Source organism: Lactuca serriola, chromosome 2, assembly GCF_051521515.1.
Source record: "Lactuca serriola cultivar US96UC23 chromosome 2, Lser_US96UC23_V15, whole genome shotgun sequence".
Lineage (NCBI taxonomy): Eukaryota > Viridiplantae > Streptophyta > Magnoliopsida > Asterales > Asteraceae > Lactuca > Lactuca serriola.
In genome coordinates, this window is record NC_136409.1 from 219,286,345 (window position 1) to 219,298,789 (window position 12,445).

Genomic DNA, 12,445 nt, shown 5'->3' on the forward strand with positions numbered 1-12,445 from the left:
ATAATTTTATATATTTATTTAAAGCAATGATTATAATTTTATATAGCTAAAAAATTTCTTAATTAATAATTTATTTAAAATAAGTGATTAATAATTTTAAATTCTTAGTATTAAAATTTAATTAAGTTTGTAAACGTGTTTACACGTATTATAAACTAGTATTTATATATATATCAAAATTTGATTGTCTTGTTACGTTTTGATAAACGCAAAGTCTAACCATTAAAGCATGTATTGCAAGGTTTGAAGCTTGGCTATATTACCTTACCTTATTTACAACCATCGTCCTTTGAGTTTGGTGCGTGCCTGAAGTGTCAATAAGTCAACAGTCATATGGTCATCCATAGAAAACCCAATTCACGATGCTACTCGCACCGGACATCATTTCTTAACAGTTTCTTGCCGTTTTCTCTCTCTAAAAACACGTACAAACACTAAAACACACACAAACACACTCTTTCTCTCTCTAAATCCCCCAATTTTTTTTATCAAACGAGGAGAGAGAGAGGGAGGGAGAGGGTGAGAGAAAGAGAAAGATATGTCCGACGCTTTAATCAATGGACTCGCCGGCGCAGGTGGTGGAATCATCGCTCAGCTCATCACTTATCCTCTCCAAACTGTAAGTAATTTTGATCTTCGTGTAGATTAATTTGTTTGCCGATCGATATTTTATGATTGACTAATCATAGGTAAACACGCGTCAACAAACCGATAGAGATCCGAAGAAAGAGAAGAAAAAGGCGGGGACGGTTGAACAGATGTATCAGGTAATCCTCTTGCTTAGTTTTCAACTTAATTGTATTTAGGAGTTTAACTGTGATTTTAATGGAGTGATTCTGTTGATCATTTTAGGTTGTTCAGCATGAAGGGTGGGGCCGACTATACGGTGGCTTGACGCCCTCGCTGGTAGGCACGGCATGTTCACAGGTGAGCTCAGAATCTCTTCTTCAAAGCAGGAAGGATAATATTGGAATTAGGAATTAGGATTATGGTTTTAGTTTATGCTCACCTCTGTTCTGCTGTCATTGAATTGCGGGAAGAGATAGACGAAAACCTTAACGTGCTATCTGATCTTTCCAAGCAATTGTAAATTGACAATTTTAAAATCGGGTTGTTTTATGTTTACATCATATCTCATCACAATCACTTTCTGTAAAATAAATTCAGTTTATGTACATTTCTATTAGAAAAAAGCCAAATATATCGTGGTCACTTTTTTGAAGGTCAATTTTGTGAATTTTTTACACATTCACATGAAGCAACCTAAATTCTGGAATTGGTATTTATATGTGTGGATATCAAGTGGTCCCACTGCAATGGAAAACGTGCCATCTTAATGCATACTGTGATGTGGGTTTGTTTATCACTAGGCCCATTCTTTTCTTGAAATCTTATGTGGTTATCATTATTGTTTTTGTTTTCATTTGAAGACATATCCATGATTAGACCTTTGATCAGTTTGTTCCATACTTCCTCTTTTTGGATCTTATGTATCATTACAATTGCAATTACAGCTTGTAACTCAGAACTATTTTGGGTTGCAAATAGATACTAAATTGTAGATACACAGGGTGAGTTTATCAACTCATTGAAGAATCTGATTTTAGTCTTGTAAATATCTCTAATTCTTGTGATCCTATTTTGTATGGTTTTACAGGGTGTTTACTATTATTTCTATCAAATATTCAGGAGCAAGGCTGAAGCTACAGCACTTAGACGTAAAAAGGAAGGAGCTGGTGATGGATCAGTTGGGATGCTTTCATCACTCATGGTGGCTGCTATGTCAGGGTATTTGAAACTTGTATATTAAAACATTTTATTTCTCTATTTCTTTCTTTCTTCATGAATCATATTCAATTTATTTGATTTTAATTTTTAAGAAAATGTCTTGTCTTTTAGGTGTGTGAATGTGCTGCTGACAAATCCTATATGGGTAGTAGTTACCCGTATGCAGGTGAGAATCTATATCTTTCTTTCTAGATTTTCTTTAAATGCTACTGCAAAAACCAAGATTTTTTTTCACTCGTTCATATAATAAATCTACTTTTGCAGACTCACACAAAGAAATCTCCATCAAACAAGGTGGAACCAATTGTTGGAGGAAACGAACCACCTCCTTTTGGAACTAGCAATGCGGTATGTATTAATCCTTAATCTTATGAAACTAAGGTAGTTTCTTAGAACAACGGAATCATGGAAAGAATGGAATAGCTCATTCCGAAGTTTGTTTGCTATTCTTGTAGGTTCAAGAAGTTTTTGATGAAGCTGGAGTCTGGGGATTCTGGAAAGGGGTTTTCCCAACATTGGTTATGGTACGTGTCAATTACCTTCTTTCAATGCTGTACGATTGTCACTTTTGCCCCTATCTGCTTCTGCCAGGTCAGCAATCCTTCCATACAGTTTATGCTGTACGAGACCCTACTAAAGAATTTAAAGCAACGTCGCACTTTGAGCAACAGTAACAAAGGCGTAACTGCTTTAGAGGCAAGTAGTTGAATAAACCTCTAGATTTTCTTATAATCATATAAAGATTAATATTAATGTATTGTGATTTACTTTAGGTATTTTTGCTTGGGGCATTGGCAAAACTTGGAGCTACAGTTGTAACGTATCCTCTTTTAGTTGTAAAGGTAAGTACTTTGAAGCTCTATATACAAAAAAAAAAAAATTACATTTCCCATTTAATAAATACTTTTTTTTTTTTTTTTTTTTTGTAGTCGAGACTTCAAGCAAAGCAAGCGATTGGGGTAGACAAAAAGCATCAGTATAAAGGTATGTGAGTTAATCAGAGACAAAAAAAAAAAGAAGGCTGTTAGTTCTTACCTACATGATGTGTTTTCCATTAGGCACACTGGATGCGATATTAAAGATGATACGTTATGAAGGGTTCCATGGTTTTTACAAAGGAATGAGCACTAAGATAGTGCAAAGTGTTCTTGCTGCTGCTGTTTTGTTCATGGTAAAGGAAGAACTTGTGAATGGAGCTCGCTGGTTGCTGTTGAAGGAAGCAGCTAAATCCAAACCCTCATGACCACTGGTGCTTCTCAAATAAAATACACTTCCACAATTGCTCTTTTCATTGAAAGAATTAGTAAGGAAGTAATGATGATTGTTAGTTATATTTGAATGTATGGTGTATCGTTCAGTGGATAATTCATAATTGTATGGTATTGGTGGTGTAAAAGATGATGTTATAAAGTGTCATGAGATTGGTGTTGTGAGGTCAATCTTGTATTTGTATTAGCCCCACCTTTCTTATCCTTTCATATGTTGTTCCAAATCTCTTGAAAACGAGGGTAATAGACTTGGTAGTAATGTAATTTTTCATTTGTTGTTCCAGTTGTGAGGTCAATAATTAAATTGAAATGTTGATGAAAAAAAAGCTATCAAAGACGAATTGTATTTATAGTTAATTGATTCTAATGTAACTTTTTTAGAAGTGCAATGATTTGGTATGTATGGAAAAAATAAATAATGTTGTAAAAATCTCATAGGCTTCAACTATCCAAAGATCCTTTAAAAACAAGATAAATCAAAATATACATCGTCAGTTTATGAACTTACATGAGTAATTGCATTATGTCTTTTTTTCTACTCTTGTTTGATACTTGATCATGCTTTTGTGGTCCATAACCTAAAAGTTATTTTTGGAGGGCTTAATGTGTACTTTTCAATATATGTTGACCGGTTTGTTGTAAATTCTCGTCGGGTTTCCATTTACTACCGGATGCAGCAAATAAATAAACCCCAAATCCAGATTTTTAGACAAACCCTAGACATTCTGAATCGTAAAAACAGGAAAAGGAATCGGAGATGACGACCACCGACGGCACCATCGCCAATCCCCCTACCAAAAACCCTAAGAAGGCCAATCTCTTGGATCATCACTCTATCAAGTACTTACTCGATGAATCTGTATCCGAGGTACAACACAACTTCATTTCCGCACATCTCGAATTCAAAATTCTCTAATTTTTTTTTGTATGCTTAAGGGTTTCATAATCGTTTTTGGATTTATTTGTGTTTTAGATCGTGGCAAGCCGCGGTTACAGTGAAGATGTTAGACTGAGTAATGTTCGATTGTTGATTGGTGCGATCGTTATCATTATCGCCCTATTTGCTCAGTTTTACAACAAGAAATTCCCTGATAATAAAAATTATCTCATCGGGTGCATTGGATTATATCCTTTTTGATCTGTAGTTTTTGGGTGCATTTTGTTTCAAAAATAAGTAACTGAAACTTCCTATGGACTCACATTTGCTTTTTTCCCTTTTTTTTTTTATGCATGATGAATCCATTATACTGTCACTTTTTCAAAATTGAGTGTGTTTAATCCTTGACTATTGCAAGTATGTGATATTCAACGGGATATTGCAGCTGATCATCTACACCAAGGAAAAGAACGCGATTTTGTTTACATATCCTCCAGCAGTAAGTTTCTCTTCTCTTCTCTTTTTCAGTTATAATTGAAACCTTTTGTTCTAACGAGATTATTCATAGACAACAATTCAATCTACTTTTGAATTTTATAGATGCTGTATTACTTCAATTGTTCATTGATTAGTTATATGCTTGCATCAGAATCAAACATCTATAACATCTCTTTCTATAAAGGTTTTATTATCTCATTGTGTAATATTTTGACAGGGGTCTGCTTACAAGAGCACTGGGTTGATGATATCTTCAAAGTTGCCTAGATTCTCTGATATGTATACACTTACCATAGCCAGTGCAGATCCCAAATCTATTTCTGCAAACCCAACAGTGGAGTTCACCAAAAGTGTTACAAAATGGTCTCTCTCTTAATCTCATGTATCTTATGCTAGTGCTGTAGTACAATTACAGTTTTGCCCTCTATCTGTTTCTAAAGGTGGATGGATGTTTTGCAGGTTTACAAAGGATGGAGTGTTGGTGGAGGGTCTTTTCTGGAAAGATGTTGAGGGGCTGGTGAACCAGTATGCCAAAGAACACAAGAAAAGTAAGTAAATTTAAGTTTAGAAACTGAAGAAAAGTAGTAATGGTGAGGCTGATGATACTTGGTTTTTTTTTTATATCTAGAGATGAAAGTTTGAACCTTATGATATTGAAAAATTGTTGGACAAACGCATTTGAGCTTTAACTTTCATATAATTTTAGTGAAATGGGGAATAATATATGACATTTGAGGATGCTTTATATTTCTATGTGGGTTATGGTCACAAAAAATTGGTCCTATCATTATATTCAAAGTTTGATTTCATAAAAGAAAATTGCTCATGTGGTAAGCAACTACAATTCCAATGTCATTGTCATTATCAGTCACTATTTTGTATTGTGGGATTGTATTAGTTGGATCACCTTTTTACGTTTTCTTTTTCTTGTGTAAATTCAACATATTTTCATAAGTTTTTACAGATAAGATTTCGTGAAATTGTTATTAGGTAGTAAGTTTGTTTTCTGTATGCCATTTATGATTTATCCTTTTGGAAAGAGTTAACTCGTGATACAACAAGATGGTGTATTTTTATGCGTAATTCATTGAACACAATAAAGAGGTGATTTGAATTTATCATTTAAGTTATTCTAAGGAGTTTGTCATTTGGATAAAACTCTATTCAGAATTTTGTTATGATTGGTCATAAGTTCTTGGGTGTCGTTCACAACTATATGTTTTTGCAAATTTAAAAAGGACGAAATAAACACTATTTAATAACATATATTTTAAATTTTTGATAAATGTATTTTATTAAAAATAGTAATATTATTTTGTAGTTATTATGAAACAATAGTTCTTAAGTATTATTTTTCGAATGACTTAGATATGCATCCATTATTCCATTTCTAAATTTGTATTTTTCGTTTCAAATGAGACTTGAACTCCCAATATTTAGCTGTAAAACATCTATCCGTTAAATAAATATTAAATCATATCTTAATACTCTTTACTGATGGTTTGTGCAAGATTTTATTTATTTATTATTATCGTTTTAACTATTAAGATATGGATGGAAAAAAAACTTCATACAAGCCGGCAAACCTAAAATCCGTACTTGGTTTGACTAGGGAGTTCCCCACTTGACTTGGGATGGAGAATTCTCAAATAAAAACGCAGGAATGAGGATGGGGATAGAGATACCCTCTAGTGGCCTTGAACCCTATAAATATTAATATGTAAAAGTAATATAAAACATATAGTTATAGTAACATTTAGAATACCTAAATTATGTGTTATGAACTCAATTGATTAACCACAAACACGAATAATCAATAAATGATTGACTCAATATTTCTCAAAGTTCATAACAATTACAAGATGAAAATGAAAATGAAAGACATGATAGGTATAGCTATTCGAGATGCTATGGTCTCCGAAAGAAAAAAAAAAACTTTTATCTGTTTGCCTCTACTAACAACACACTCCCATAAAAAAGGTTGGACATGATAGAGAATCTGCCATAATTCCCAAAATACCACTGCTATCCTCATTCTTTTGTTGCAGTGCCCACGATTAGTCTGTGGTCTCCTCTCTGGTTGGTATCTTTTTGTGCCTCTGCCATTAACAGGGGAATTGTAAGGGTGGGTGCACAACATTACCCCTTCCCTAAATATTGACCTTGTCCTCAAGGTTAAAGTCTGGAAAGGTGTGTTATATCGTCACAAAGTCTTCCCAAGTTGAATCGAACTTCGGTACATCCTTATATTTGATCAAGACCTCCATTCTTGACCCTGTTTGTTCCAGTTGGTTCCTTACTCCCAAGACCATTTCTAGTTCCCACTGGAGCACCCCTTCCTCAGTTAAGTGGGCAGGTAAATCTGGCCTCGCTTCTTGCATTTTTTTAACTGAGACCATGGAACACCGGGTGGATTCGTGTAGAATCGGGCAGTTGGAGCTTGTAGGCTACTTTCCCTATCTTCTGGATGATCAAATATGGCCCATAGTAGTGGGCAACCAACTTATGGAATGGCCTTTTAGCCATTGATTGTTGGCGGTAAGGTTGTAATCTCAGGAAAACCCATTCCCCTTCAGTGAAGGACACTTCTATATGGCTCTTGTCTGCTATTTGTCTCATCTTTTGCTAGGTTTGAATGAGGTGGCCTTTCAAATCATCTAAAATTGCGTCCCTTTCCAGGAGTTGTTCTTCCACATTGGATACAATTGTTTCCCCTGTCTGCAGCCTCAAAACTCTTGGGGGGTCACGACCATATAAAGCCTTGAACACCGTGATCTTTCCAGAGGTGTGATAAGCAGTACTATGCCAAAACTCAGCCCAATGTAGCCATTTAGACCAAGTCCAGGGTTTCCCTTGTATGAAGCATCGAAGGTAGAGCTCCACCGATTTATTGATTATCTCCATTTGCCCATTCGTCTGCAGGTGATAGGCGGTGCTTTGGAGTAGGTTGGTACCCTGCAATTTGAATAACTCTCGCCAAAATAAGCTCATAAAACCTTGTCCCCTGTTAGAGACTATAGTTTTTGGAAACCCATGAAGCCTTACAACTTCCTTAATGAATATGGTTGTCACCGATGTTGCGGTGAACGGGTGCTTCAATGCTATGAAATGTGAGTATTTTGATAGTCGGTCCACGACCACGAGAATGACATTAAACCCATTTGAATTCGGCAGCCCTTCCATGAAATCCATGGAGATATCATCCCAAACTTGCTCTGGGATTGCTAAGGATTGAAGAAGACCAACATGATGGGTATGCAATGATTTCTGAGTTTGGTACACTTGACAACCTTGTATGTATTGTTGAACCGTCTTTCTCGTCCCATCCAAAACCATTCACAAGCCAACCTTTGGTAGGTTCTTAGTTCACCAACATGCCCTCCGATAACTCAGTCGTGAAATTCTTTCAAAAGATTGGGTATTAATTTCGAGTTTTTTTGGAATTACCAACCTCCCCTTGTACAACAACCTTCCTTTCTCCAACGTGTATCCCACATGAGGTTTATCCCCCTCTGACATGTCAAGCTTGACTTGTCGAATGAACGGGTCCTTCTCAATTTCTTCATCCAACTCTTCCACTGGTAGAGACTGGGTGGATTGGAGCATGTGCAACTCAGGGTCTGCAACCATTCGACGGGATAAAGCATTAGCCACCTTATTTGTTGGACCCGATTTATAATGAATTTCAAAATCAAATCCCAATAACTTGTACATCCACTTCTGGTACTCCGGACCAACTTCCCTTTGCTCCATAAGGTACTTAAGACTTCGTTGGTCGTTTTGATGATAAAATGCCTTCCCATCAAATAGTGTCGCCATTTGTGAACTACCAAGACTATCGCTGTTAATTCCTTATTGTAGATGGACTTGAGACGATTTCTTACCCCAAAGATCTGGCTATAGTAGGCTATTGTGTGCCCCTCCTGTGTTAAAACCGCCCTGATCCCTGCCCCAGACGCATTCGTTTCGACAAAAAAAACCTTAGAAAATTTTGCCATCGCCAAGATGGGCGTGTGAGTGAGAGCGAATTTCAACTGGTTGAAAGCTTCAGTGGCCTCCTGATTCCAATTGAAGCAATCCTTCCTTAATTGATCAGTTAAAGGAGTTGCAATTTGAGTATACCCCACGATGAACTTCCGGTAATAACCGGTGAGTCCCAAGAAACCCCTTAATTCCTTGACTGAAGTGGGAACACGCCATGCCTTCATAGCTTTGATCTTTTCAATATCGACTGCCACCCCTTTTTTCGAAACCACATGGCCCAAATATGCAATTTTTGTTTTTCCCACTTCATATTTGCTCGGGTTCGCATATAGCTCGTGCTGGTTGAGCAATCCCAAAACTATCTCCAAATGTGTGACGTGTTGCTCCTCATTTGGGATGTACAGTAGAATATCGCCAAAGAATACTGTAACGCCTGTGTTTCTGGGCTTGCCATTTTTAGCAATGTAATAGTCTAGGTTAACCTTTGTAACCCGTTTTGAAATAATAGAAGTCTATTATTTGTGTATTATGTGTTTTGTGCTTAATTGCTTAATTATGGGATTGGATTAATTAAGAATAAAATGAGCGTCAAAATTTAAGTGTAAAATAAACTCGTTATCTTTGGATAATGTTGTAGTAGTTGAAACAAGGTTTTCGAATATATATAGAACGCCCAAATCTGACTTCGTATGAGGAAGTTATGATTTTCTGAAGTTTCGACTTAGCGGTATGCAGCCCGAAATACTCGATTTGAGATCGAGCGGTTTTTAGCCGAAACAATCTAAACGAGAACAAAAGATCTCGTTGTTGGTATCGAAGCGATGAAAAGTTAGGCGAGAACGGACGTCAAACGAAGAAGTTATGAATTTATAACGAAGTTTTTTTGTCCCGGCCTACTAAAAATAAATAATAAAAATAAAATCAAAATTAGCCGACGGAGTCTAAACGAAAGTTGTAGAGCGTAGTCTCACCTACGCGTGGATATAAAGAACGTCGAAAATAGAGTTCGTATGAAGAAGATATGAATTTCCAAAGTTTATTAAATAATTAATATTTAAATTTAATTATTAAACCCGACATTATCCGAAGGGGAGTCATCGGACTTATCCGAAGTACGCCCAACGTACAACGAAACATGACGCGCCTCACACTCGAGTTCTTCGGATGACGCATGCAGCGACGATTTCAGACGCGTACGCCCCGCGTACGGCTGTACGCCCAACGTACTGTGAGGCCTCAACCTCCTATAAATAGGATGCGAGGGTTCCGAGCTTATTTGCTCATTTCTCCTCCTTTTTGTGCCGAAGCTCTGCGTATAAACCCCCGAAGCCATCCCGACACCCCGGATCTCATATCCAAGTTAAGAAGGAAGTTTTACACTCCCGAAGATCCCGAGAAGTGCGATTCCCGAGCCGAAGCTCTGCCTGCGAGAAGTTTGATTTTTGTGTAGATCTTCCAGATCTACTGAGGATTACTACTTCTGCAAGTCGTAGTGTTGTCCGATCATCTTCTGATCAAGTGAGTGTGTAGTTATTTTCTTCTAACGCATAATTATGAAGTATTTTATACGAAATACGTGTTATGTGTATAATTTTGTTGTTATGTGTGTGGATGTATATTCACTCTCTTCTATCTCATAGATCTGATTTATTTTCTATGAAATACGTGTTATGTGGGTGTGCCTCATCTGTTATGTGTGTATTGAATGAAAATGCTATACAGGTTTTAAACTATGTATAAAAATATATATTTTTATCTACTAATATGTTGGGTAGAACATGGGTAGATAGTTGGTGTGTAATAAACAGATGAGAGGCCTCGATGTTGTTGTTGTTGATCTAGTTATTCAGCGGAGTATGGATAACGACCACATACTCTTTCTAGACAGTCCAGTAGAACGCTAGCAGGTTCATAACCTGTAGGTGTTGTGAACGATGTGTTCACAGGTGTACTCTATCCCCCTCATGGTTGCCTTTAGGATATCTATTGTTGAGGAAACCCCTTAGCAGTAATGTCCGTCCCGATGAAAATCCTAGATTAGGTCCCTTGAGATAGATGTTGTTTTAGGGACGTAAAGTGAGGATAACGGGAATGGGTAATCGGGATAGTGATTGGTTGGTGAAATTAAATATAATTTATTTATTGTAGGTTGAAAACTCTATATGCTCACCAGGCTCCCAAGCCTGACCCACTCAGTTTTATTTGTATTACAGGAAGTGGCGCAAGGGCGTAAGATGAATGAGTCATCGAGTTGTTTTGTTTACAAGTCTGTATATGTATATATTTGTTGAATGACTTGTAATGTTATCATTTATGCTTTATGGTCTGTATCGGAACATGACATCCCGAGTTTTGATTATATAATGAAAATGCATCTCTTGATGAAATGCCTTGATAAATATTATTTTATCATATTTTGTTTTGGGAACAATTTCCGCAACTCTTTTAAATCAAAAGGATTTACTCTGAAATTATTTTAAAAAGCATAAATGAAACCGGTCTTTTCTGGCTGTGATTTTGGGGATGTCACAAATACCAATACAAATCTTCAAAGGAAAGGCTTAAGTATCTTATTTATGACGGACTGAAACGTGGTCGGGGCGTTTGTCAAGCCAAATGGCATGACAGTGAACTTATAATGCCCTCATGAGTTCTAAAAGCAGTTTTAGGCACATCCTCTTCTTTCATCCTAATCTGATGATAATTGGACTTCAAGTCCAATTTTGAGAAAATTTTAGACCCGTGAAGCTCATCCAATAACTCATCAATTACAGGGATCAGATACTTGCCTTTGATGGTCACTTTGTTGAGACTGCGATAATCTACACAGAACCTCCAAGAGTCGTCTTTTTCTTTACCAGAAGCATCAGGCTAGCAAAAGGGCTTCGTGAGGGTTGGATGATTCCCGACTTGAGCATATCCTGAAGCAACTTCTCAATCTCCGCTTTTTGGGTGTAGGAATACCTGTAAGGCCTTACAGTAATGGGTCATGTTCCTTCATTCAATTGAATTGCGTGTTGTTGGGTATGTGCTGGAGGAAGACCCTCTTTCCAAGTAAAAACCTTGGCAAACCTTTGGATCAGTTTGGTCAAGTAGAGGGGAGTTGTTGGAACAACTGGAACTGGAGCCTACATTCTGAGGTGGCGGTATTGGATCAAATATCCACCCCTACTGCCCCTATAGTTCTAACCATGTTTTTCAATGAAATATTCTCGTTCCAAGGAAGGATCCCCCTTTAATGTTACCCACTGTCTATTTACCTGAAATCTCATCAACTGAGTCCTCCAATTTGTAGTTACAACCCTTAATTTTTCCAGCCATTGAATGCCCAAGATTACATCTAAATTTCCCAGAGTAAGAGGGAGGAAATGAAAGACATGATAGGTATAGCTATTCGAGATGCTATGGTCTCCCAAAGAAGAGTAAGAACTTCTAGAATATCTACTTTCCTCTACTAACAACACATTCCCATAAAAAAGGCTGGACATGACAGAGGATCTGCCATGATTCCCAAAATACCCCTACAGTCCCCACTCTTTGTTGCAGTGCCCACGATTAGTCTGTGGTCCCCTCTCTGGATGGTATCTTTTTGTGCCTTTGCCTTTGATAGATGAATTGTAAAGATGGGTGCACAACATTATGATCCAAATATCCTAATTATACAGTTAAAATTATATATTTTTTATTCGTTTATCTAATTTAGTCTCATATATAATTTTGTTCTCTTTGGTTTATCTATTTTTACCTTAAATGTCATTATGATATTCTATTTGATGTTTATTCTTTATTACTTTTTATGTTTATTTTATTATTTTTCATGTTTATTTTATTCATGTTAAAAGTCTGATTTCTATTGATTTGACAAAAATTGTACTCTTTGTAAGAAATATCAAATAGTTTATCTCACATCTGTCATACGTTTTTATTGTAACATATATAATAAAAAATCACTCTACATGTGTTAAAATTCTCATTCAGTATTATGTTCATGCTATAATATATTCAATCAAATCATACAATATGTTATGGC

At 36.4% G+C, this 12,445-nt stretch overlaps 2 protein-coding genes across 2 annotated transcripts; both read left to right on the top strand.

Annotated features, from left to right (window-relative positions):
• The first annotated feature begins 291 nt into the window (after window positions 1-291).
• PXN (Mitochondrial substrate carrier family protein) lies at window positions 292-3,227 on the top strand. Its single transcript, XM_079026950.1, has 11 exons — window positions 292-619; window positions 690-767; window positions 853-927; window positions 1,658-1,788; window positions 1,900-1,954; window positions 2,053-2,136; window positions 2,244-2,312; window positions 2,380-2,484; window positions 2,562-2,630; window positions 2,718-2,772; window positions 2,847-3,227. Exons 1-11 carry the CDS (start codon window positions 539-541, stop codon window positions 3,029-3,031), a joined length of 987 nt encoding a protein of 328 aa, XP_078883076.1. The 5' UTR covers window positions 292-538; the 3' UTR covers window positions 3,032-3,227.
• A 482-nt stretch (window positions 3,228-3,709) lies between these two features.
• On the top strand, window positions 3,710-5,182 carry LOC145088582 (Microsomal signal peptidase 25 kDa subunit (SPC25)). The gene is made up of 5 exons (XM_079026951.1): window positions 3,710-3,924; window positions 4,030-4,181; window positions 4,351-4,432; window positions 4,649-4,794; window positions 4,891-5,182. The coding sequence occupies exons 1-5, from the start codon at window positions 3,814-3,816 to the stop codon at window positions 4,985-4,987; spliced, it is 588 nt and encodes a 195-aa protein (XP_078883077.1). The 5' UTR covers window positions 3,710-3,813; the 3' UTR covers window positions 4,988-5,182.
• Window positions 5,183-12,445: the final 7,263 nt, after the last annotated feature.